Genomic DNA, 25,655 nt, shown 5'->3' with positions numbered 1-25,655 from the left:
GTTTGCTGGATCACCCAGCTTCACTGATGGAAGTGTATTCTCTCCAGCCTTGGAGACTTTAATAAATCAGGGCGATTGAGTATTAGTGCTGAGGGTGCAATCAATAGTAAATTCAGTGAACACATTGGGCCTGATTTATTTAAACTCTCCAAGACTGGAGATAATATACTATCATGAGTGAACCTGGGTTATCCAGCAAACCTGTAACGCATTTCTTTAAAAGAATTTGCTGTTACTTGGCAAACAATTTTTTATCCCGGACCAGATCCATTTCCGATTTGCTGGATTACCCAGGTATTCCCATGATAGTCTGTTTTCTCCACTGTTGGAGAAAGAAAGGCTATGCAAAGCTGTTTTTTTTCAAATTCTGTTGACTGATTTTTCTCTGTGTTTGTCATCACTAACATTTTATACCTTTCCTAAATGATAAGATACAAAGATAACAGGTAGACTTAACCATTTATTTATAAAAATGTATAAATTTATTATAAATAATATCTTACAGCCTATAAAAATACAAATAAATAAATTACTATATACATTTGAAATTAAGGCAGAAAGTGCTTGACATACATATACCCGGTCATCCACAATTTAAACAAAAATGTGATTTATTAGACCAGGCCACCTTCTATTGCTCCATGGTCCAGTTAAATGCCCAGAAATCAATAGGGCATGGGGATGATTATCCCTGTTAATCATCAGTGATATCTTCATCTTCGGAAGCACTGCTGTCTGATTCCTCATACAAGGAAATGGTAGCCTGAACTGGGAAATTCATCAACAGCATCTCAGCATCCTGGTACAAAAAGTCAAAACACTTGGACTTGGGCCAGAATATCCTAAAATTGAAAAAAAGAATGTTTTATAGTATAGGGAAAGAGCAAAATATCTTCATACTGAAATCACACTATATGCTCAAAGTAGTGCAAAGTGCACTAATACACAGAAACCTAATTTTAATGTATTGAAGAATACCACAACTGCTAGGGTTGTCTCAATTTCAAGTGTCACCTATATATGCATGTACTTACTTTACAGGGTGCTGAAAGTCTGGCAGCTTTGCTTTATCATTGTTGGCTCCCCGATTTGAAACATGTAACTAAAGTATAAAAGACAATTCTTAGTTATAAGGAAATAAAATAAGTAAATATTAATCCATCAACAATAAATGTAACATTATAATTATTTATATTAAAAACAAGGATAACAATTGTAAAAATAAAAAATGAGACGTATAAATATGAACATTATAATGGGGAAACATGTTGAGAACTGCGGCAAATATGTTACAGTGCATTGCTCTGTATTTGGATCATGAATGTGCCTGGAGAAATAGGAGTTCTTGATGCTTTTACAGCTTTATAGTCTGGGTGACAGCCTGACTAGTTTGTCTGAACAGCAAGAGCTGTGTTACATGTGAACAATAATAGCCAATTTATTGTTCTCACCACTGGTTTCCTTTACAGAAGGTGTTAAAGCCTTCCCGTGTGTACTAATAAAGTGATAATTTCTTTATGCAGTGTCAGCACACAATTTTGTCTGTGTCCCAAGTGCAATGTGATGGATTGCAATAGACATGTGTGTATAATCTGATAGTCATGCAACACAATACCAAAGCTACAGCAAGACCATATCTCTAAAAATGGGGCAACCATGAATATAGAAGGGATAGTGACAATGATAATAGGAGATATTGCAAGTATAATATTACTCAGATGGTAAATGTCATATTGAAAGCATCTTGTTCACAAATGTTTTTGACTACTTACCTGATGCATATTGTTAGAGGTTTGCTGCTGAATCATGGATGTCACTGGGGTATTAAACCAAGGTCTCCATATCATCCCACACCTGGAAAATACATAATGGGTTCTCAGTGACCACAAACACCACTCAACAAGAACTCACTCAAGTTTAAATACTCCCTAAAGAGACATTGTCACTAACCTAAAGAATTGCAGGTAAATGCGCAAAATCAAGTACATTAAATATTTATTGCAGTGTTTTTTATTTATATAAACAATAGTTTACTTATTTGCAATCTGCAATTTAAACTTCCTAAAAAAAGGTGACTACTCCAGAAGTTATTTTGCTGGTGGAGCCCCATCTGTTATAGCCTATCAAAGCGCTCTATAATTCAGAAAGTTTCAAATTTCTAATGTCTATGCTGACCCAAGATCTTCCTTCGAAACCTTTTCTGTAGCTACATAGGCACCAGTAAAGGGGAATACTATGGAAAGTCAGTGGAGTGTTAATCTGAGTGTGCTGGGGGTGCTGACAGTCCAAGATGCTCAGAAGCAGTCTCAACATCTAAAGTAAAACCTTCATAGGCAAATAAAGTGCCCAAAAAATGTACATAAAATCTAACCGGAAAGTTTATACATAGATTACTAGCCTGGCAAAAAGGTGCCCTAACCTTTCTTATTGAAAATACCAATTACTAATACTGGTGTTATTAAACATAAATGTACACCTTTTAGTTTAAGCTATTTAATATAATGCAACTGTTTGAATAGATAAAAGCTCATTAACACTAATGCCAATTGTACAATGACAGCCAATACGGCTGATTATTAAATATTGATTGTTATGGTGTACACAGCATATCATCACACAACCCAGACTGATATATTATATCTGTTCATCTCCCATGCTATGGATTAAAATAGTTTGAATTTGCAATGTATTGGTGAAGCTAGACCTTCCATACCTGGAAGAATCAGAAGGGTTCCCAGCTCTCCTCTGTTCTGCCTGATGGAATTCCATTGTGATTCTGGCCGACTATGTTCCTGCTCCTCCAATGTGCTGTCTTGACAGTGTCTGAGGCCCTGTCATTTTATCCTGACGCCTGCCCCATGAAGGTCCTGCCCATTAGAGGAGGGGGAGCCATAAAGGTGTCAATAGGGCTGAGTGTACACATGGAAAGGTGTGAATGGGCAGCAGAACACGTGCTGGGGCAAATGGCTGAGAGAGAGCCCTGCCTCCCGCTGCTTTCATGACAAGTCTGCTATACAACACTGTATATTTTATGGACTGCATGTATTTAGAAATAATTTTCTGTAGTTTATTATCTATATTATATATTCAATTTTAAATGCATATTATACTAAATTTATGTGTGTGGCAATACACTTAATATTGTTTTTGTGCAAGAATATATATATATATATATATATATATATATATTTCAAACACACAAGCACTTTCATGCTATCCAAACAGGACATTTATTTAAATCAAAATATATTAAATTTACAATAAAATGTATATATCATATATAAACCACATTTATAATATTGCCAATTTATCATACTTTTCATATTTATACTGTATCTCTAATTGCTTCCACATACAGGGCCTTATTGTACTTCCAAAGTGTCTTAAGTTCTTCTTAGAACTAGTTTGATAACATATTTTTGCCCTTATTGACAGCCTATATTACTACTGATACTCAGCAGGCATTATATTTCTAACATGGAGGGTAAATTGAAATCCTTGGGCTAATCGTTGGTAAATAAATTAATTTCCCTTCTCATCATAGAAGTTTGCTCAGGTCCTCTTATCCAAGAAAGGTTTCATTACCTCTGACCAATCAGTCTTTATTCAATTTATTAAAAAAATAATATATACATTTACAAATAAGACAGAAAGTGCTTGACATACACATACCCAGCCATCTACAATTTAAACATAAATGTGAGTTATTAGACCAGACCACCTTCTATTGCTCCATGGTCCAGTTCTGACTTTCACATGCCCACTGAAGACGTTTTCAGAACTCAATAGGGCATGGGCACTTCTAAATCATCTGGGGCTACTCAGCCCCAAACTCCACAAACACTTTTCACCTGGACTAGATCCATTCCTGGTTTACTGGATTATCCAGGATTTCCAATGATAGTTGATTTAATCTACTAATGAAGAGCTTTAATAAATCAGACCTTATAAATAGTTAATTTATAGGGTTATCTTCAAGTTGCATTGACTGCTTTTGTCACTACTAACATTTTTATACCCTTATTAAATGATAAGATACAAAGAGAATGAGTAGACTTAACCATTTAATTTTATTATAAATAATATCTTACACCATAAAAAAAATACAATTCAAATAAATTAGAAATAACATTTGCAATTAGGGCAGAAAGTACTTGCTGTGGACCAGCTGCATACAATGTGTAGGTATGTAAAGGTGTTTGCATAGCCATAGAATAAAAGATAGCTGTGTTCCAAAAGTGGAAGACTGTAATATAACATGAGGTGCTGTTAAATTAAGCAATATATGTTTTTCTTTAGCTGGTATAGTTGCACACATGAGCACTTTGTAGAATGGGTCGACAGTATTTGTGACATTCATAAATCAGACATTTCTTATTTCCAAGGTTTTTACTAAAACAAATATCCATATTTCTTTAAGAAAGAAATGCAAAAAAAAAACAGTACATCAAACTGTCATTCCAGCTGATGATACTAATCAGTCTTTGTATATTACAAAACTTTTTGTAATGTAAAATAAAAAAATGTATTTCATCAGAATCCTGATTTTAAGGAACAGTAAAGCTGACCACTTTTCTGGAGTGCTCCATTCTCTTATTTGTTAAGCTCTGTGTTAAGCATGCAGTCAAAACATAAAATGAAGCTTTGAAATTTTGGACAGGCAACACAGTTTACATGACAGTTTATCCCTTTAAGGCTTTTTGTCCACAGGCTTCTGATTGCCAAACCAAAACACATGGCACATGTTAATAGCTCATTAGCACAATGTGTTCAGTGCTTCTCTGATGTGGGCCCAGAGGAATACCCATAGTGAGTATTTGATTTTGCAGGTTTGTCCCAGATCAGTGTTTCACAAAGCAGTGATGAAAATAAAAAAATATGGCACTCATGAGGATGGTCAGTAAAGGAAGCTCCCATATTTCTGTCCTGAATTTTTAAATTTGGTGAAAACCGAGAGGATGCCTTGACTTCAGTACTTTTGGAAGTTTCCCTAGCTAGTGGTTTACGCTAAAATTAAACAAAAAAAGAATGTTTTTTAGTCTATATGGGGGGAGCACAAAACACTTTTATACTGGAATCATATTTATATATTTTATTGGTTTTATGGTAGTTACCTATGTAGCCCTCTTTTAGGGATTTATATGAGATGACGCACTCCAAACAGTATAGAATGGGTTTAACTCCTCCTCACTATATGAATGTATCGTAATATTGAGCCACCCCTATGTAGTATTTGAGTATGAATGAATGGGGAGGAAAGAAAGAGGTTTGAGGCTCATAGGTTTTTCATGCAGAAAGTTAAGTGTATTGATTGATTATTTAGTACATAAGTCATCAAATACACATATACAAATATTTTTTTAATTAACAGGATGGAGATAAAAACAATATTTGTATATGTGCATTTGATGACTTATGTACTAAATAATCAATCAATACACTTAACTTTCTGCATGAAAAACCTATGAGCCTCAAACCTCTTTCTTTTCTCCCCATTGATTCGCACTCCAAACAGTGTTAAAACGCTAAACCTGTGGGTTTCAGGGAGCACTAAAGCCTTCGCTATGTGGAGTAAATTTGTTAATGGATTTGGCACTGCCTATACCCAGGATAGGACTGATCCTGAGAGCAGAGGAGATTCCTTTCCTGGGAAATTGACCAGTAATCTAAATGAGATGTTTGGGAGCACTTCTGCACAGGACATACCATACCAGCATTAAAATAAATCTGCATGTACAAAATAGAAATATGTTTATAAAGTAAATGGTAATTAAGAGCATAAACAATTAACATTGGAATACACACAGGAATAATATATGAGCAAATAAACTTAGCAAGAGTCCTGGTGGAGTGGTATACATGTTCACAGCAAATATACCTCCAGATACAGATTGCAGGGGCCCCTGAAGATGGGCACATATGTGGCATCTGCTGGAAACCCTTTGAGTCAGGGTGTTGGTGATGGGGAGATCCTCCAAGAGGCACTGGAAAAGCTAATAGAGAGTAGCTTGTCTCTGAAGACGTCAGCAGTAACACTGGAACTCACTATCAACCTATCTACTCTGCCACTCTGTTCCTAAGGAGTCTCTATCCTGCTGCTGCAATGGGACCTCTAGCTCCTATGGGCCTATGGTTGACTAACCTGACTCTATCCTGTTCTAATTAAGGAGCTCTACACTAATACTAACTAAGATCCCAGAGTAAGAGGGGACTAAAACTATTCAGAGTACTGGCAGCTGTATGTAGACTTTATTAAGAGTACTGGTAGGTGCATGTAAACCCTAATACAGATAGATTCACCAGTAGTACTACAAGTTGAATCACTTCACATGCACATAAATACACAGACCTGTATCTGTTCTGCACTGCACAGATAACACTAACATGGGGGTCTGATAAAACTCTGTGACCAGACCTAATAGGAACATGGAAGACATGGGCATCAATAAACCCCCCTGGAAGAATATGGAACACTTGTCTGTTAGTTTCTTACTCTGATCTGGGAGATACCATAAAGTCCACCTGCAGCCAGCACTTCTGTATAGGTGGCCATGTGCACCAATTCTGCCAGTACTTCCTGGAACCCTCCTTGTATATCACCCATAATCCTCCAGTCTGGGGTTTCTCACCCAGCTAGCAGAGACATGAAGTCTGTACATGAACTGTATGATAACAGGTATTAACATTTACAAGTAAACAAAAGAAGCAAACAATCCTGGCAAGCGACTTCCACTGGCCTTTTACCACATTGCTCCAAATATTATTTGGCAAATTGTGAAACAGCTTAGTAGACCATTCAGGGGGGTCATCAATCAATGGAGAATGGTCACTTCTAAATCATCTGTGCTTTTTCAGCCCTATATTCCACAAGCACTGTGCACAGGACCTGCTGTTTTGGAAATGTCCTGACTCATTTAGTTATCACAATTTAACAAATGTTGTAATCCTGGACCAGATACATTTCCAGTTTGCTGGATTACCCACGTTTTCCTATGATAGTCTAATTTCTCCACTAATTAAGTATTTTAATAAATCAGGTCCTATGAATAAAAGGATATGTAAAGATGGTTCTCTTCAAGTTCCTTTGGCTGCTCTTACTCCTCTTTTGTTACTACTAAAGTACAAGAACCTCTCTCTTGCACATGTGGGCAGTTCTGACCTTGGGCGTGCCTGCTCTCCCAAGTTTTATTGGTTTCGCCCATCCTACTGGCCAATCAGGAAATAGCCTCCTAATCATATTTGGCTATTTAGCTAGCTCAGACGCAGCATTCAGTGATGGTGCAACGTGTCTCCACTACTGCCGAGCCAACTAGTGCTGCTGAGCATTTTCTTTGCACCTGTTGGTTGATTCAGTGCTTTTCCGGTCTAGCTCCTGTGTAACTTCTTGTTTCCCAGCCAGTTCCCTTGTGCTGTTCCAGTGTTCCTCTCTGTCAGTGGTTGTTCCTGTGTCACCTGTCCCTCCTATTGCTTCCAGTGTCTCCTGTGTTCCCTGTGTCTGTGGTGGTCCCCCTGTTACTAGTCTCTATTTCCTGGATCCCTGGTATTTGACCCCCTGGCTTGTGACCTGACCTGTCTTGCTTGCTGCCTGCCTTGACCCTGGGCTTCTATGACAGTTCTTCTGTTTAATGATTTGTGATTTGGTACCATGTTTCATCCTGCCCATCCTGGTGTGCCCACAGACTGCAACCTGGCAGTAACCAGCAGCGCAACATCCTCACCACTAGAGGCTCTGGAGAAGACCTGATTGACGCTTAGACCCTTGGCCCTTCTCAGGGCTCACACCAATCCCATGCAAGCCATAGCACCCCCTATAGGCTCCATCTTCCCAAGTGTGACACCCTTCCTTAGTTATAAGATGTAAAGATAACAGGTAGACTTAACCATTTATTATTTTATTATAAATAATATCTTACAGCATATAAAAAATACAAATGAAATAAATTAGTATTTACATTTGCAATTAAGGCAGAAAGTGCTTGCTGTGGACCAGCTGCATACAATGTGTTGGCAAGTAAAGGTGTTTGCATAGCCATAAAACCGGTCAACAGTATTTGTGACATTCATAAATCAAACATTTTTTATTTCCAAGGTTTTTACTAAAACAAATATCCATAATTCCTTCATAAAGAAATACAGACAATATAGTACCCCAAACTTATAATTCCAGTAAATTATAGCAATGAGTCTTGGTATATTACAAAACATTTTTTTATGGGGAAAATTTTCATCAGAACCCTGATTTTTAAGTAACTGTAAATCTGACTGCTTTTCTGGAGTGCTCCATTCTCTTTAATTTGTCAAGGTTTGTATAAAACATACCCATTAAAAATGTAAAACGAAGCTTTGAAATGTAGACAGACAACACAGTTTACATATTTTAATGTTTTTCTCCACAGGCTTTGGACTTCTAAACCAAAAAACATGGCACATGGTAATAGCTCATTAGCATTCACTGATGCTGTCATTGATGTATAAACCCATTCATGGGTCATCTTCATCTTCAGAAGCACTGTTGTCTGATTCCTCATACTAGAAAATAGTAGCCTGAAGAGGGAAGTTTCTCAACAGCATCCTGATACAAAAAATCAAAACACTTGGACTCAATGCATTCTCTGATTCTGACCCAGAAGAATACACATATTGAGTATGTGATTTTGCAGATTTGTTGCAGGTCAGTGTTTCACAAAGCAGTGATGAAAATATAATAATATGGAAATCATAGGGATGGTCAGTAAAGGAAGCTCCCATATTTCTGCCCTGAATTATTTAATTTGGAGAAAAATGAGTGAATGCATTGACTTTAGCACTTTTGGAAATTTTCCTAGCTAGTGGTTTACTGTCTAATTAAAGATGATGCTTGAAGTTTTTAATTGAGCATTCATCATCATCTGTTCATCATTGCCGGTGAGTTTTAATTGTTTAGTTTTACTTACAATTGACTATACAATTCTAACTACAACATTATACATTAAATGGGTTTATTCATCAGTGACCTCTTCATCTTCGGAAGCACTGCTGTCTGATTCCTCATACAAGGAAATGGTAGCCTGAACAGGGAAGTTCCTCAACAGCATCTCAGCATCCTGATACAAAAAGTCAAAACACTTGGACTTGGGCCAGAATATCCTAAAATCAAACAAAAAAAGAATGTTTTATATTCTGTATGGGTAAAGAGAGCAAAATATATTCATACTGGAATCATACTATATGCTCAAAGTAGTGCAAAGTGCCCTAATACAGAGAAACCAAAAATTAATGTATTGAAGAATACCACAACAGCTAGGGTTGTCTCAATTTCAAGTGTCACGTATATATGCATGTACTTACTTAACAGGGTGCTGAAAGTCTGGCAGCTTTGCTTTGTCATTGTTGGCCCTCTGATTTGAAACATGTAACTAAAGTATAAAAGACAATTCTTAGTCATAAGGAAATAAAACAAGTAAACAATATTAATCTATCCATATTATAATAAATGTAACATTATAAATTATTATAAAAACAACACTGGGGAACATGTTAACAACTTTGGCAAATGGAGGTTCTTCCCGTGTTGGTGTGGGTTTCCTCCGGGTACCCCGGTTTCCTTCCACATTCCAAAAACATGCAGCTAGGTAATTGGCTTCCCTCTAAAAATGACCTTAAACTGTATTAAAGACATATGACTATCGTAGGGACATTAGATTGTGAGCCCCATGTTAGTGACATGACTTTGGACTTTGTAAAGCGCTGCGTAATATGTTGGCACTTTATAAATACTGTATAATAATATGTTGCAGTCCATTGCTCTGTATTGAGATCATGGAGGTGCCTGGAGCAATAGGAGTTATTGATGCTTTAACAGCTTTATAGTCACAGTGACAGCCTGACTAGTTTGTCCTTTACATAAGGTGTTGAAGCCTCCCCTGTGTACTAATAAAGTAATCATTTCTTTAAGCAGTGTCATCCCTTAATTTTGTCTGTGTGCCAAGTGCAATGTGATGGATTGCAATAGACAGACTTCAGTGTGTTTGTAATCTTATAGTCATGCAACACAATACCAAAGCTACAGCAAGACCATATCTCTAAAAATGGGGCAACCATAAATATAAATGAGATAGTGACAAAAATAATGATATTAGATATTGCTGGTATAATAATACTCAGATGGTAAATCTTGTCATATTGAAAGCATCTTGTTAACAAATGTTTTTGACTACTTACCTGATGCATATTGTTAGAGGTTTGCTGCTGAATCATGGATGTCACTGGGGCATTAAACCAAGGTCTCCATATCATCCCACACCTGGAAAATACATAATGGGTTCTCAGTGACCACAAACACCACTCAACAAGTACTCAAGGGTAAATACTTTTAAAAAAAGACCTTGTCACTAGGCTGAAACAAGATCTCCACTCCTCAACTTCCTTCAAATCGTTTTTTGCAGCTCTATGGGCACCAGTGAAGGAGAATACTATGGAAAGTCAGTGGACTGTTAAATCTAAGTGTGCTCTGGGTGCTGAGCATCTAAAGTGATACATTCATAGGCAAATAATGTGCTAAAATATGTTAAATGCACACAAATGTGAAATGCATACAAAATCTAACTAGAAAGTTTTTACATAGATTACTAGTCTGGCAAAAAGGTCCCTTACCTGGAAATACAAAGATTGCAATTACTATTGAAAATACCAATTACCTGGCTGGGATGTCATTTTAAAGGTTTTATTATTTGTAGGTCACTAATTTGGAACAACTTTGCCGAATAGGAATTCTTACTCTGCTCTTTGTAACATACCTGGAAGGATCAGAAGGGTTCCCAGCTCTCCTCTGTTCTGCCTGATGGAATTCCATTGTGATTCTGGCCGACTATGTTCCTGCTCGTCCAATGTGCTGTCTTGACAGTGTCTGAGGCCCTGTCATTTTATCCTGACGCCTGCCCCATGAATGTCCTGCCCATTAGAGGAGGGGGAGGCATAAAGGTGTCAATAGGGCTGAGTGTACACATGGAAAGGTGTGAATGGGCAGCAGGACACGTGCTGGGGCAAATGGCTGAGAGAGAGCCCTGCCTCCTGCTGCTTTCATGACAAGTCTGTTATTGATGAGCTCAGTGTATAGACTGTCAGGTATTACTATGCAAGGATCTTTTTGCAGGACAATTATTTAAAATACATTTTATTATTAATTTACAAAAAAATACATACATCATATATTAAGCACATTTATACTATTGCCAATTTATTATACTTTTTATATTTACACTGTATCTGTAATTGCTTGCACATACAGAGGCTTATTGTACATCCATTTTATTATTGGTTAACAGGCATTATGTTGCCCTAATAATAAGAGATGGGACAACCAATATAATAATGTTCTCTGATCTTAACTTGTGAACTCCTGCTTTCCCTCAGCTGCATTCACACGTGCAACTATTGTTATTGAAAAGGATCTTTCACTATCCTTTCCAACGACTAATGACTGCACGATGCATGAACGAGTGCTGTACATACAACACCATTCTGCTCTATGGAGAGGGGAGGGGTAGAACGACAGAACGGCACTATGCTGCGCGCTCTCCCCCTTCCCTTGCAATAGGATTGTTTGCTGTCCATCGTCTATGGATCCGCCAGGACGGTCGTTCAGATAATGGGCGCTGTACACACGCCAGAACCATTGGATGTGTGTACGTAGCTTTAGAGTAGAAACTGCACACAGACACCATGCTTCTCTTCCCTCAGGAAGTCTTTCTTCAGAAGAACAACCAAGTTAAACTTTATTAAACACATTTTCAATAACAGACAGACAATATTGTCACATGAACAAGGTCCAGTATGAGAGATAAAATTGTATAAGAGCATACACAATAATACATATTTCAACACCCCCTTATGCTCTTATACTTCTGAAAAGTTATAATTTTAGTACAATCATTAATGTACACTGGTCCAAAAATATAACTTTTACATTTTTCTAGCTTAAACTTTGTTGATGGTTTTCTAATAACATCAGCTACCATGTCATTTGTAGAACAAAAACAAGAGCTACCTTGCCCTCATTTAGAGCAGATCTAAGAAAGTTATATTTGATACAAATATGTTTGCATCTTTGACGACAAACTGGATTCTTTGTGAGAGCTATCGTACTTTGGTTGTCTTCAAAAATTTTAATTCACTCAAACTGACATTTACTGTCTAACTCTTTAGGTAACTGTACAAAATATAAAATCTCCTGTTTTGTAGCACCCAATGCTTTATTTTCAGCTTCACAAGAAGACAGTGCCATTGTAGGTTAGTTCTTTGACTTCCAAGAAATCAGTGAACCATTTTTGGTCAAGCTAAAAAAATATCCAGTTGTGCTTTCCTATCATTTTGGTCTGAGGCCCAACTGGCATTACTATATGCCTCAAGTTTCAGACCATCGTTACATTTTTTGTCACACAACTCAAAATCAATAGTACCTTTCAAGTATCATAATACTTGTTTAGCTGTAACCAAGTGTTGTTCATTTGGTCTTGAAAAGTGTTGTGACAGTTTGCTAACTACCCAACATAAGTCTGGTCTTTTACATGTGGTCAAATAAATCAAACTGCCCACTATCTCGCACTATACCTTTTTGCATCCACATGATCAATATTGTCATTAAAATCCAGCTTTTGTTCACAAGGCGTCGATCCTGGTTTACAATGTGACATTTTTAAATTTTCAAGCATTTTTGATATACATTTTGACATTCCTCGCCGGTATGTTCAAAGCTAATACCTAGAAAATATGTTAGTTTTCCAGGATCTTTCATTTTGAACCTTATTGCAAGCATTGACCTCATCATTAAGTATTGTTTCATTGCTGGCAGCAATAATAAGATCATCAACCTATATCAATAGTATTGCTATCTCATTTGCAGATCGATTTATATACACACACATGGTCTACAGAATTCTGTACAAATACATTTGAGTATAAGTAGTCATGTAGCATTCGATTCCAATTTTTACCTGATTGTTTAGGACCATACAATGACTTGTTTAGCTTAAGAACTAACCCATCATTTTTTCAGTTTTTATCTCAAAACCTTCTGACTGGCCAAATAAATCTCACAATCAATTGGGGCATGTAAATAGTGTTTTCACATCCATTTGATGTATGACTTTATATTTTATACTTATATTTTATATATATATATATATATATATATATATATATATATATTATTTATTTTTTATACTTACCGTATATTGTACTGCCATTTGCATTAAATTGTGTAAAGAAGTAAAATTTGTGGTTGGAGAAAAGGCTTTGTGAACTTCAGATCCATCTGGATTGTCTTTAAATGCATAGACCCATCTACCTCCAAATGAATTTTTTACCTTCTGGTAGGGTGGTCAATGTAAAATTCTCACTCTTCTTGAGTGAATCCATTTCATTTTTCATTGCATTTAACTAACCCTGTGACTCGGGTGATTCTATGGGTTCTCTAAAATTTTGAGGTACCTCATGTTCTCCATAACAGTAATCAATATTTCTCAGTATCTGATCTTTACAATGTGAATCTAGTACATAGTCATCTAGATACAGAGGGGCTTTTCTTTCTCTTTTTGGGTATTGTGGACAATGGCTATCTTGTGTCTGGCCATCATCTTTGTCCTCTTTATTTTTTACTTCAGAAACTGGGCACCCGTTTGTATTAAAACTGGATATGGGGTATACAGTTCTTTGCCCATAAATATCATCATCATTATTTGACAGATAAGTTCGGGTTTGTCTTTCAGTCACACTCTTTGTAATAAACTTTACTAGACTGTATCTCAAGACTTTAACTGTGTTTGGGTAATACACCAGGTATGAGGGACTATTATTGTCATATCCTACAAAAGTTCATTTTCTGCACTTTGAGTTTAGCTTTCTTCTGTCATACTGGTATGCATATCATTCTGACCCAAAAGTTCTCATCCTTGAAAGATTAGGCTTTCTCCCTATCCATACGGTATATGGAGTTTGCCTCAAACAATTATTAAAACACCTGTTACGAATCATAGCAGCAGTCATTACTGCATATGTCCATAACTCTTTTGGTAGTTTACTTTCTAATAACATACATCATGCCATCTCTAAAAGTGTTCTCTGGTTTCTCTCAGCAGTCCCATTTTGATGGGGTGAGTATGGTGCTGAGGGCTCATGTCTTATGCTCTTCTTTCTGAGCAATGACTGTAAATCTTTTGATGTAAATTCAGTACCATTATCAGACCATATACATTTAATAGTTCCATAGGGGGCTGTATCTGCAATGAACTTCTCTGTGGCCAACACTGTGTCACTCTTACTTTTCAGAAAGTACACAAACACTGCACCAGAAAAATCATCAGTGAATACAACGGCATATCTGAATCCATCCTTTGTTTTTGAGTCTATAGGGCCTGCTAAGTCAGTGTGTACTAGTTCAAGTTGGTGTTTTGCTCAGGTGTCAGACTCTGTATTTCTGTTCTGAACAAATTTTCCCTGGGTACAAATCTCACAACTCAGGGTAGACTTATCAACCTTACCCTTAATGTTTATTCCTTCTACTACATTTTGTAGTTTCAAGATATCATCATAATTACAGTGACCAACGATTTCATGCCAAGTTTGAAAATCATAACATCCATGACAACTATCATTACTTTTCTCAAAAATATTCAAATAATAAAGCCTGTTGAATTTCTTGATAATGATATTGGTACCGTTCTTATCAACCAATTTGCTACTGTCTTGACGGAATTCAACTGATGCACCATTCCTTGTTGCCACTTCAACTGAGAAAATATCCTGTGGATATGTAGGGATATACAGTGCGTTTTGTAACATTGTCTTTACTCAATTTAACTCACTGTCGGCCAGGCATACTTCTGCGTCGGCCCTCTTAAGTGATGTACTGGAAGTCTGTTTCCCATCCGCCAACTCCATGTAGTGTTTCTCTGGCTTGAATGTGTCGTCAAATCTTTTAATGTTTGTAATAATATGCAATATCCCCCCTGTATCAACCATTAGTCCCTTAGATATTATATTTTTTGACTGGCTTTTATTTATTTTAAAGGCAAATGTTTGCCTCTGTATCATCGGTCACATGTTTTACGTTGTCCCGAGCTTTCCACCTGCAAAATGTCTCTTTGTGTGTGGAACTCTTGCAATAGTTGCACCACTGTGCCCTCCTTTTATATGAACTGCTTGGGCATGCTTTAGCTCTATGGCCCTTTTGATCACAATTGTAGCAGACAAGATTAATGTATTTCTTCCTTGCTGTTGTAACAGGGGTGCTTGTTTTCATTACATTATCAGTAATTAGTCTGACCCGGTATTTTTCAGTATCTTCAAAACTTCTTACATGTGTTTTAAAGTCAGAATAGGTCATTGTTCCATAACCTTGTGTTATGTTTTTTAAATGTCTCAGGCAAGCCTTTTAGAATCATAGCAATCAGTGGACCATTACTCATATTCTCTCCAGCCGTCCTCAAAGCTAATGGCTGTTTCTGCACGTATGATATAGTCTGTGACACTCTCATATGCAGCTTTCTGAAGTGATGGTAACTCTGTGTATAAGCTAATAATTCAGCATAGTGATTTCTAAGAATCTTCAATGCTTTTCTTCCATCATCTGCTGCTTCTCTCATAATCAGAGACAGACTTTTGACATCTACGAATTTACATAACTCAGCTTCCTTAGGCTTCCTTTTGCTTATTTCAGTCCTCGTCTAAGTCTGCTTCATCTGAAGGTTCATGCAGGATGGTTTCTTTAAGATTCATCAGGCGCAGGTGTCCTAAGAACTTTGTTTCCCATAGTTCATAATTCTTTTCATCTCCATCAAATATTAGTCCGTTCTATCAGTTTCCTCGGTCTCTCCTGGGCCCATAACCTGTTGCCATTATAATAAGAGATGGGATAACCGGTATAATAATGTTCTCTGAACTTCCACTTTGCTTAGACAGAGTAGAAACTGCACACAGACACCATGCTTCTCTTCCCTCAGAAAGTCTTTCTTGGGAAGAACAACCCAGTTAAACTTTATTAAAGACATTCTCAATAACAAACTGACAATATTGTCACATGACAAAGTTCCAGTATGAGAGATAAAACTGTATAAGAGCATACACATTATTACACATTCTAACACATTTTTAATAAGAAATTATACATATGAAACACATAAAAAATTATGTACATTGCTGAACCTAGTTAGGAAATAAACAACCTGTTTTTTTGGGAAATAAAATGATAAATTAAGAGGGTAAATCTTTACAACTGCAATACAACCACCAAATAAACCCTGTCAGAGATTTAAACTCTTTTCTATTTTATTACTTTATTTATTAATCATCAATTGTATTTTCTCCAGACAGAAAGTATAATTTGTATTATGGCCTTTACCCAACTGGCTGTGAACTGTGAACACATATGTCTGACATAAGGCGCTACTAACATGTCATCCTAGAACTGTCTTATTGGCTTCTCCTCTGATGTTAAAGGGGCAGACAGTCTGCAGGTTTGGGTCATTCTTCGTATCAAATTACTTAAGAGGACTTTTAAGTAAAGCAACATTTCCATGAGGAGCCCTTTGAAGCGACACTTTGATGGGCTATTAAATGATTCTTCATATAGTGATGCTGCTATAATTAACACTTCTTTGAGGATTTCTCAAACTTGACATTGATGGTAAAGTATTTCACAAATCCACCAAACCTGAAAACCTCCTTAAGAGGCAATGTAGAAGACGTCTATTTCAGAGATTACAAATAGGCAGTGTTCTTTCAACTTAAAGTGAGTCTGTCAAACACAAGGACAGATTCTGGTGTTGATAACACACTGAAGACATTTTTTGTTAGATGCTGTCAATACGAAATGACTAGTAATGGAAATTATTTGTTTGGGTGCTTTAGAGCTCCAAAAGCTGATTATAGGAGCTTTAAACTCAAACTCCTTGCTTGAACACTGCAAGAAAATTATTTTGCATGGACACATGCAAATCACTGATCGTATTATGGTAAATTGCAAAGGTATTCAGCCCTCTTGTCTGTCACATCACAACCTGCGATTAAATACATTGTTAGGGGGTTAGCACAATTTATTTTATATGCAACATGCCTACCACTTTTAGGGTTTAAAATATTTTTTTAATCTGACATAAACAATGATTAGGACAAAATTGTAAGTGTGCATAGGTATTAACCCAACCAAAGCCAAAACTTTGTAGAGGCACCTTTTGCTGTAAAAACAGCTGCATGTCCCTTGCTAAGTCTATATTAGCTTAGTACATATAGCAAATGGGGTTTTCCTTAAGTCAAGACTGCTTTAACTCCTTCAAGTGAGATAGCTTTTGTTAGTGTACTGTAATATTTGGTACATATTGGCAGTTGGATTGGGGTCTGGACTTTGACTAGGCATATTCAAGATATTCAAATGTTTGTCTTTAAACCCCTCTATTGTAGCATTAGCTGTATGTTTTGGGTCATGGTTCTGCTGAATGGTGAACCATTATCCAAGTCTCAAATCTCTGGCAGACTGAAATGTTTTCTTCATGATTTGCCTTGTAATTAGTAGCATCCATCTTTTCGTTCATCCTGTCCAGTTTACCTGCACCTGCCAATGAAAACATCCCAAGGCATGATTTTTCCACCACAATGCTTCACTGCAGAAATGATGTTCTCGGGGTGATGGGAAGTGCAGGGGTTGAGCCACACATAGTGTTTCCCAGGTTCAATTCTAGCCTTGTCTAACCAGGAAACCTTCTTCTATGGGTCTGATTTCCTAAAGCTCTCCAAAGCTGGAAACGATACACTTTCATCAGTGAAGCTGGTTGATCCAGCAAACATGGAATGGAGAGAGCAACTAGCAAATTACTTTGAAGAAATCAATTCCAGGTTTGTTGGATAACCCAACTTCACTGACAAAAGTGTATCCTTTCCAGCCATAGAGAGCTTTAGGAAATTAGGCCCTATGTGTATGGGGAGACAGCCATATGCGTTTGGCCACACACCAAATATGCTTTCCTGTTATTTTCTTTAAACAATGGCTTTTTCTGGACACTTTTCAATAGTCATGCAGTGTGGAGTCTTTGGTTTAAGATTATCCTATAAACAGATATGTCCATCTGTGCTGTGGATCCTTGCTCATTTAGTGTTGTCCTTCTTGAACCTCTGATTTACTACCCTACTTGCATGGTGTCTGAATTTTGGTGGATAGCCTTCTCTTGTCAAGGATTGATATTCTTTCCATTTTAGTTTAATAACTTGAATGGTCCTCCATACCAGATTCAAGGTTTGGGATTTTTTTTAACTGTACCTTGATCTATACTTTACAACAATTTTGTCTCTTACCTATTTGGTGAGATTCTTGGTCTCTATGTTGCTGGCAGAGTCAGGGGCCTTTTAACAGGTACATTTATTTACAGTATACAAAAATCATGTGACAGCTCATGTGATCATTTATTGGCATACAGGTGGACCCCAATCTACTAATTATTTTTTTTTTTAAAGATTATTGATTGAAACGAATCGTAAATATTGTTTTCTAAGCCATCTACAGTAAATCTGAACAGCGTAAGCATCATTTGTCATTGGGTCTTTGGGCTTTTTGGGGGTCAGGATGGAGGGAGAGAACCCAAAACTAAAGCGGAGATGCATGGGGACTGATAAGGTACAGGAAGGAGGAGCACACTAACTGCCCCCCTTTCCCTAGCCACCCAGGCTGCATGCATTGATAAGGCTCTTGAATTGTACGGGAACCATATGCTTTCTTTAAAACATAAAAAAAAATCACATCCAGCTTAAACCTACAAACAATATTTAAAGGATTTGTATATTTTCAGTGTTGGCCTCTAAGTACACAGTGCAATATATGTTGTTAGAAAACGAACAACTAACAATAGATCAATGAATATTGACGATTATTTTGAATGATTGTATAGTTCAATAAATAATATATATTATTTATTTTTATATATAATCCACCAATAACCTACACACACTAGATTGAAAATGCAGGAAGTGACATGTACCGGAGTGTATCACAGAACCATCCACGATCACTACACGACCATACACACAATAGATAGTGAACGATCATCGCCTAAACGGATCCGTCAGGATGGTCATTTGCTTCCAGCGACATTCCTGGTTCATCATGGTCGTTGGCCTGTTGTTGTGCACTTTTATTGCTAACGATTATCCAATGTTCTTTTGTAGATCATACATTTCCCATGACAATTATTGCACGTGTGTACTTAGCCTTAGCCCTTTCCCCTATTGTATTGTGTTTTTTTTCTTTTTGCTATATGTTCACGGCAGTACTAGTCTCCCTATGTCATTTTTACTTCCTGGGGATGGTGATGGTGGTATTATGATTTTACTATTTTATCTCATAACATGTTTGAGGCACTGTATAGACAACATTACACCTAATTATGTTACAAAACCTACAAGGTGTGCATAATTATTTTAAAAAGTTATCTTTCTTTTTGTATCTTATTCTTTAAGTACCATTCAAGCATTCAAGCAGAATGACTGGTGCTTCCATTACATATACTCCAAGTGTATCTTCATTGTATGTAGGCATAGAGTAAAGGGTTATGATTAATGTTAGTGGGGAAGACTTGTTATTGTTTTGTATACCATTTATTTACTTTTTATGTATTATCATGATTTTAACAACATCTTCAGGTTACTTTTCTGGTACACAAACAATGTATTTGTAATAGGTAATTCCTGTGCCACAGATATCCTTGCTTTTAAAATTTACCAGATCCTGAAAAAAATAATTTTCTGTCACTTGCAACATATAATATTATAAGCCTTACCAGTGTGATCAATACTTGGGCCAATTAAGCGAGGTACATACAATAATATGCAATAATTGTCGTTAGAAAACGAACGACTAATGATTATGCATGATTATTTTGAACAATCGTATTGCGCACAATTCTGTACATGCTGTAACAATACAATGTAGGTGTTAACGTCAATAGCACAGCTTAATCTGTGCTAGCACTCCACACTGGTGACAAACAGGGGAGTGTTAATGACACCTTACGCCTGAGAATACCTACTGACTGTAATATGCCTTTTCAGAGAGCACACTTTTACACCTCACAATGTGCAATAATAAAACATTTTGGGTAAACTTTTTCACTATTGCTCTAAGTTTAATAAAATTGGATTGTTACAATGATAGGTATAGCTTCCAATTTGTAGCAGTTTAGTGTGCAAATATGCATTTTTAGACAATATATTATATACTCCTCTACCACACGTTGAAAGTAGAATAAACAAAATAATTCAGAAAACAATAAAAAACTAAATAAATTACATATATATATATATATATATACAACCTTGCTAGCTTGACTCAACATGGATTGCAGGATAGGTATGCTAAGTGGGAAGTTAGAAGTTAGCAATAGATTATCAATCCCAGGGATTCTAGTGATCCAGCATATTATCTAGTTTGTCTCATTGATTTTTTTCCTCCTGAATATTATCATATGACATTCAATGGACATTAGGTTTTCAATGACTGTATTATTAGGTTGTCAATGACTCATATTATGTCATTTCATTGATTAATGAGAGCAGTTCTCACCTTCACTAGAACTGGACATTCCTTCAGGCATGGTAACAGCAAGTTCAATTCTTTAAGCAAACAGAGATTATCACTAATCACAGTTTGGTGTTGGGCATTCACACTTCTTAATTAGGAGCCAATCCCAAAATAAATAAAAACAAGAGACAATGAGCAAACCTATTAAAGTACATCAGGGTCATTAGTAAAAATGAAGGAACCAGTGGTGGTCAACAAAAATATTCATAAAATACAGATTGAAAACAATTTGTGCACATGATGGCAAAATGTCACAGCTTTTATCTTTAAAGATTAGGGGCAAATGTTTATCATGTAATCTCAATACCAAAGTTAATTGGTCACAATGCATTCATCTTTAGAAATGTAATAGGATTCTATAGCTTAATGCAGGAGTCCTTTAATTTAGACAGTTAGTATTTAATCAGAATATATTTTATGTCTGGTTACAAGACCTTAATATGAAGTCTACTTTGCTTCTTTTTATTTTATTGGGTGCAATGCCCAATGCACAAACTGTTGCAATGCTCACATGTGATGTTAAGCTTCCATTAAAAAAAATAAACTAAAAATCAGCGGGCGGTACCCCTCTGCGCTCTTTCCCCATCAATTGTATTAGGCTTCTTCGTCCTTCATCGTTCGTGGATTCGCCAGTTTTCTGATAAGCCCAGAATAATGTGCTTGTTGACATACCATCAACAACAGGGTTAAGACCATGTGAACTAGATTATTCCAATTGGTTCTGCCAATGCTGAGATGCAATGGTCTTTATCAATATTTTGCTCGCTGTAAAAAACATAACATTGGGAAATCCTAAAATAAGGATTTTAGCCACAATTCTAAGCAGAATATTTGAATTGTGTTAATGTACAGTGAATGCATGTTTAGACAACTCTATTGGCCTAAATGTGGTTGCCTTCAAAGAGAATTTTTGGTATAAATAATACTTTCGGTTTTATTAAAACAAATGTTTAACAGCAATAAAAGGAAACAACTACTGTAAATCACTAAAAATCCCCAGCCAGTGTAAGATTAGCGACGCCACATCCCTCTATCTTTAGTACCAAAGAAAACAAAACAAAAATATGGGACCGTGTTCCACGAAAAGAAAAAGGGCAACCAACAACACTGTTCCCATTGAAATTGAATGTAATTCAAATGTGTGTTTTCTTTTACTTTTAGGTAATGGCTTTTACATTTCTAACAGTTCATACAAACACTCTCCATCCATCTGATAGTGGCCTGGCCCATCTGTCTGCCCCTGAGCAAAAAAGTTTGCTCACCCCTAGTATAGATTTACAGAGAATATATGTCTGCTGTTAAACTCTACAGCCAGTATAGACGTAGAAATAAAGACAAATTTGCTTTTTTAAAGGAACCTGTTGGCCAATGTAAAGGCCCTCACAAGAACCAGATAAATGATGCTCACAAAAAACAATTTCAGACCTATCACAAGATAATCATAAATTGAAAAACTGGTCAACAAGTTAATAAGGTGGCGGTCCATGATGATTCCTGGGTGCCATGAACAATCCAGTCTAGTTGTCCTCTCTAGTAGTGAAGATCAAATATATGCCCATGCTGCTACTGCCACCCTTATGCACTGGTAACCATTCTGCATGGTTCCAAATCAAATAATAACCATGATTAGCCCAGTCATGGAGGTCAAAATGAAATAGACCTTGGTACATCCCAGGCCATTAAGAGAAGAACAGGAAGGTCTGTGTTGTTGCTGATGACATGGTTGACATGATTAACCAACCATGCTGATACCAGAGAAAGTTTGTTACATTGCTACAGTAATAAAATGTTCTTCTTTTTGTGGTGCTGTTTTTGCCTGTCTGGAAAAAAAAGAAAGATATTAGTATGAAAGGCAAAAATGTGGTAAAAAAGGGTTTCTACAAATAAAAAGTGTCTTGTGTCCTGATCCATATTAGGGTGGCCACAAACAGGCTAATATCTTACTGTGGAATGAGACAGTGCTAGGATCAACCTTGATCCTCACCCCAATTCCAAAAATATTTATTTGGCTTACTCAATTGAAATATAACAATAAAGTATTAGTCACAAATGATTATTAAGCACATTAAAACATTATTTTGTGTAATAAAAAGGAAACTGATTATTACCTCTTTTGTGTGGTCTGAGTGTCACATTCCCTTAGGCATAAGACAGATAGTTCTCTATTCGGCTTGGGAGTACAGTAATAAACAGCAATAACCCATTGATAAACAACCAATTAGGAACAACTGCTGTGCACTCTTTTGGAGGATTGCACAGTGGGTGTCACTTGCTCATTCTCCCCCTTCCCTCTCCATTTAACAGAATATTGATGTGTGTACAGTGCTTATTATTTATTCGTTTATCGGGAAAATAATTTTATTTTTACAGAGGTGGGTTAGTGTGGTCTACAGTAAAGGTACAAGGGACTTTAAATTAAAAAAAAGGATCAAATCCACATATCTAAATTAATGTATCAGTATATCTGTGCAACACATAACATGCTGATAAGGGAACAGAGAGTAGTGAGAGTGAGATTTCTCTGTTTGGTCACAGGGTAAAAGGAGGAACAAGACCAGTATATGTTAAGTGTTGCAGAGAAAAGATAGGTTTCCTGTCCCTTTAGATGGGGCTGTACTGGGTGGCAGAAGTGTGCACATTTCAGCACTGGAGACATAAAGAAAGCTGCAAACTAAATCACTATGCCAAAAAATGTAACAGTAAAGTAACAGATGAGTGATTCGATGACACCACAGGCTAGGAAATATGTTAATGGAACAGCCAAGTAAACAATAAATCAGGTCTTTCATTCAAACTAGAAGCTAGGTGCTGGACTGTGTTGAACAAGAGAATGTGACACTACACTGATTCTTACAGAACAACACAATAAACCCCAATATACAAACTTTTAACACTGTTAACAGGAAATAGAAGATGGTGTGACACACGAAATGACTCTGGATGTTTACATTATACATGTTGTCTCCAGACTCTATAACTTTCTAAGAGATTGCATCTCAAGGATTCCAGGTTAGTTAAATAATAAAAGCAACCAGAAAATAAATCCTGTACAGGCTCCTGGCTCCCTGTGGTGCACTCTATGCATTCCTCAGTGAAACCTCACAATTACATGGATATAGGTAAGCAGTGATTCCCCTTGACAGGCCACAAACTTTTGGGTGCCATGGCTTAAAATTCATTTTGCCGGAGGGCCAAAAAAGAACAATGCATCCAGCCACATATACAAGGTAGGCCTCTTCTTTGCCAGGACTTGACTATATAATGATGCTTTGCAATTACATTGTGAGGCAAATATTTAATTCTGGCCACTGACAGGTAAATGTAAGCTTACTGAATGTGGGTCCAGACTGGACAACACACCTACTCTTTTTAATATAAACGAATATATTTTTCTTAAATACAGAGCATTAATCCTAATGTTTTTAAGTTATTTCACAAAAAACAGCCCAAGATTTTAGATATTTTCTGACACTTTGTAAACCATTCCTTATTTACTGCTGTATATTAGGGAAATACTGGTCTCAATCTGAATGTAGAGTTGGCCATAGTAGCATAAGAAACGGTAGAGAAAAAACCTGACGTGTTAGAAGAAAACTAACTTCACTTTCAGAACCAGCTTACCTATTTTAGTGTAAATAAGCTTAAAAGTTGAAGTCAACAAAAAATTTGTTCAAAATTGTTCCCCAGTGTAATATGCATGTACTTGTGTAATGGGCTGTCAGAGGCAGCTATAAGCTATGATAGGGAAAAAAGAAATAATGGCAACTTATCTTGCTGTGATCAATTATTGCAATTATTTAAATAATTATCATCAAGTTTGAACCTCTGTTACACTTTTAATGGACTGAACAATTTCAGTAGGTAACTCTTGTTCTTAAGGATAAAGTTCACTTGTATGTTAAGTGTTACTATAAATAAGTGTCCTATAATTTAGCCATGGTGTTCATATCTAGGCTGAGACCATACCCATCTGAGGATAAACCCATGGTTGCTACTGAAATTTTGATTTTATTCTGTGCTGAGACTTAATTTTACACCATTTTTTTATTTACTTCTATATTTTTACAATTATATGGTGAATTGTGATGTAAAAGAAATGCAATTAAATCACCATAGGTTTAGGGTGACCCATTTTGTTGCTATTTGTTCCTCCAATTTTTACATCAAGTAAATAATGATTTATTTGGTAACATTCCCATTAGAGGGGGTAATATGTCTATGGATAGAAATGAGTTTCAGTAAATATGTAGTTCCCAGTCTTTTAAATATAAAATGGATTACATCAACTTAATGGTAAAGTGTGAATCATACATTTGCAACTCACAGACATTGTAGCAAATAATGAGGTATCTTCCAACTCAAACTGTTAGATTCTTAATTATTCCACTCAAAGTTGTGCTATAACCTCATTTTTGTTTAAGAAATGTATTGATTCATGTGTGATAGGGGCTTTCATTATTGAGAACTGCTGTTATCAGATTATTTTATTTTAAAATAAAAGAACAAAATTATTACAATAACACAATTTCTGACTTTTCTGAAAAAATAGGAACAAAAGTAATAAAGGAGTATCTACTTGTTTATTCAGCGGATAGAAGACACACTGCAAATCTGATGCCATGTACTACATTTACCTTTGTAATGAATCAATAAACAATTGGGCGGTAGATGCTGCCATCTGGTGGCTGTCTTGTACACATACACCACTGACCCATGTGTTTAATAGAGTGGGATACTATCAGTCACTTGGAAAATTAGTTCCAGCAGTTTTTTTTTTACAGCTGCTTTGAGAAAATTCTTATTTTTTTTTTTTATATTTTACATTTTCTGAAGAAAAATAGACAACCAACAGCAAATTATTTGTTTTTTTTGACTATTTTGATTATTTGGCTTCCCCCAAAGTGGTCTTATAATGTGTTAATGACATATGATTATGGTAGGGACATTGAGATTGTGAGCCCTCCTGAGGGAAAGTTAGTGACTATGGATTTTGTAAAGCACTGCCTTATTTGTTAGCACTATATCAATGCAAAATAATAATAATAATAATAATAAT

The 25,655-nt window shown here is 36.3% G+C and overlaps 2 protein-coding genes across 2 annotated transcripts; both read right to left on the bottom strand.

Moving 5' to 3' along the window:
* Positions 1–694: 694 nt before the first annotated feature.
* Positions 695–2,769, bottom strand: LOC140329799 (protein ripply2.1-like). Its single transcript, XM_072410193.1, has 4 exons — positions 2,714–2,769; positions 1,773–1,854; positions 1,035–1,102; positions 695–842 (listed from the first exon to the last, which is right to left on the bottom strand). The coding sequence occupies exons 1-4, from the start codon at positions 2,767–2,769 to the stop codon at positions 695–697; spliced, it is 354 nt and encodes a 117-aa protein (XP_072266294.1).
* A 6,209-nt stretch (positions 2,770–8,978) lies between these two features.
* Positions 8,979–10,831, bottom strand: LOC140329798 (protein ripply2.1-like). Its single transcript, XM_072410192.1, has 4 exons — positions 10,776–10,831; positions 10,201–10,282; positions 9,328–9,395; positions 8,979–9,126 (listed from the first exon to the last, which is right to left on the bottom strand). Exons 1-4 carry the CDS (start codon positions 10,829–10,831, stop codon positions 8,979–8,981), a joined length of 354 nt encoding a protein of 117 aa, XP_072266293.1.
* Between the last annotated feature and the right edge of the window lie 14,824 nt (positions 10,832–25,655).

This window comes from Pyxicephalus adspersus, chromosome 4, assembly GCF_032062135.1.
Source record: "Pyxicephalus adspersus chromosome 4, UCB_Pads_2.0, whole genome shotgun sequence".
Classification (NCBI taxonomy): domain Eukaryota; kingdom Metazoa; phylum Chordata; class Amphibia; order Anura; family Pyxicephalidae; genus Pyxicephalus; species Pyxicephalus adspersus.
The sequence above is the reverse complement of the archived record's forward strand: the minus strand, read 5'-3'. Positions and strand labels throughout refer to the sequence as shown.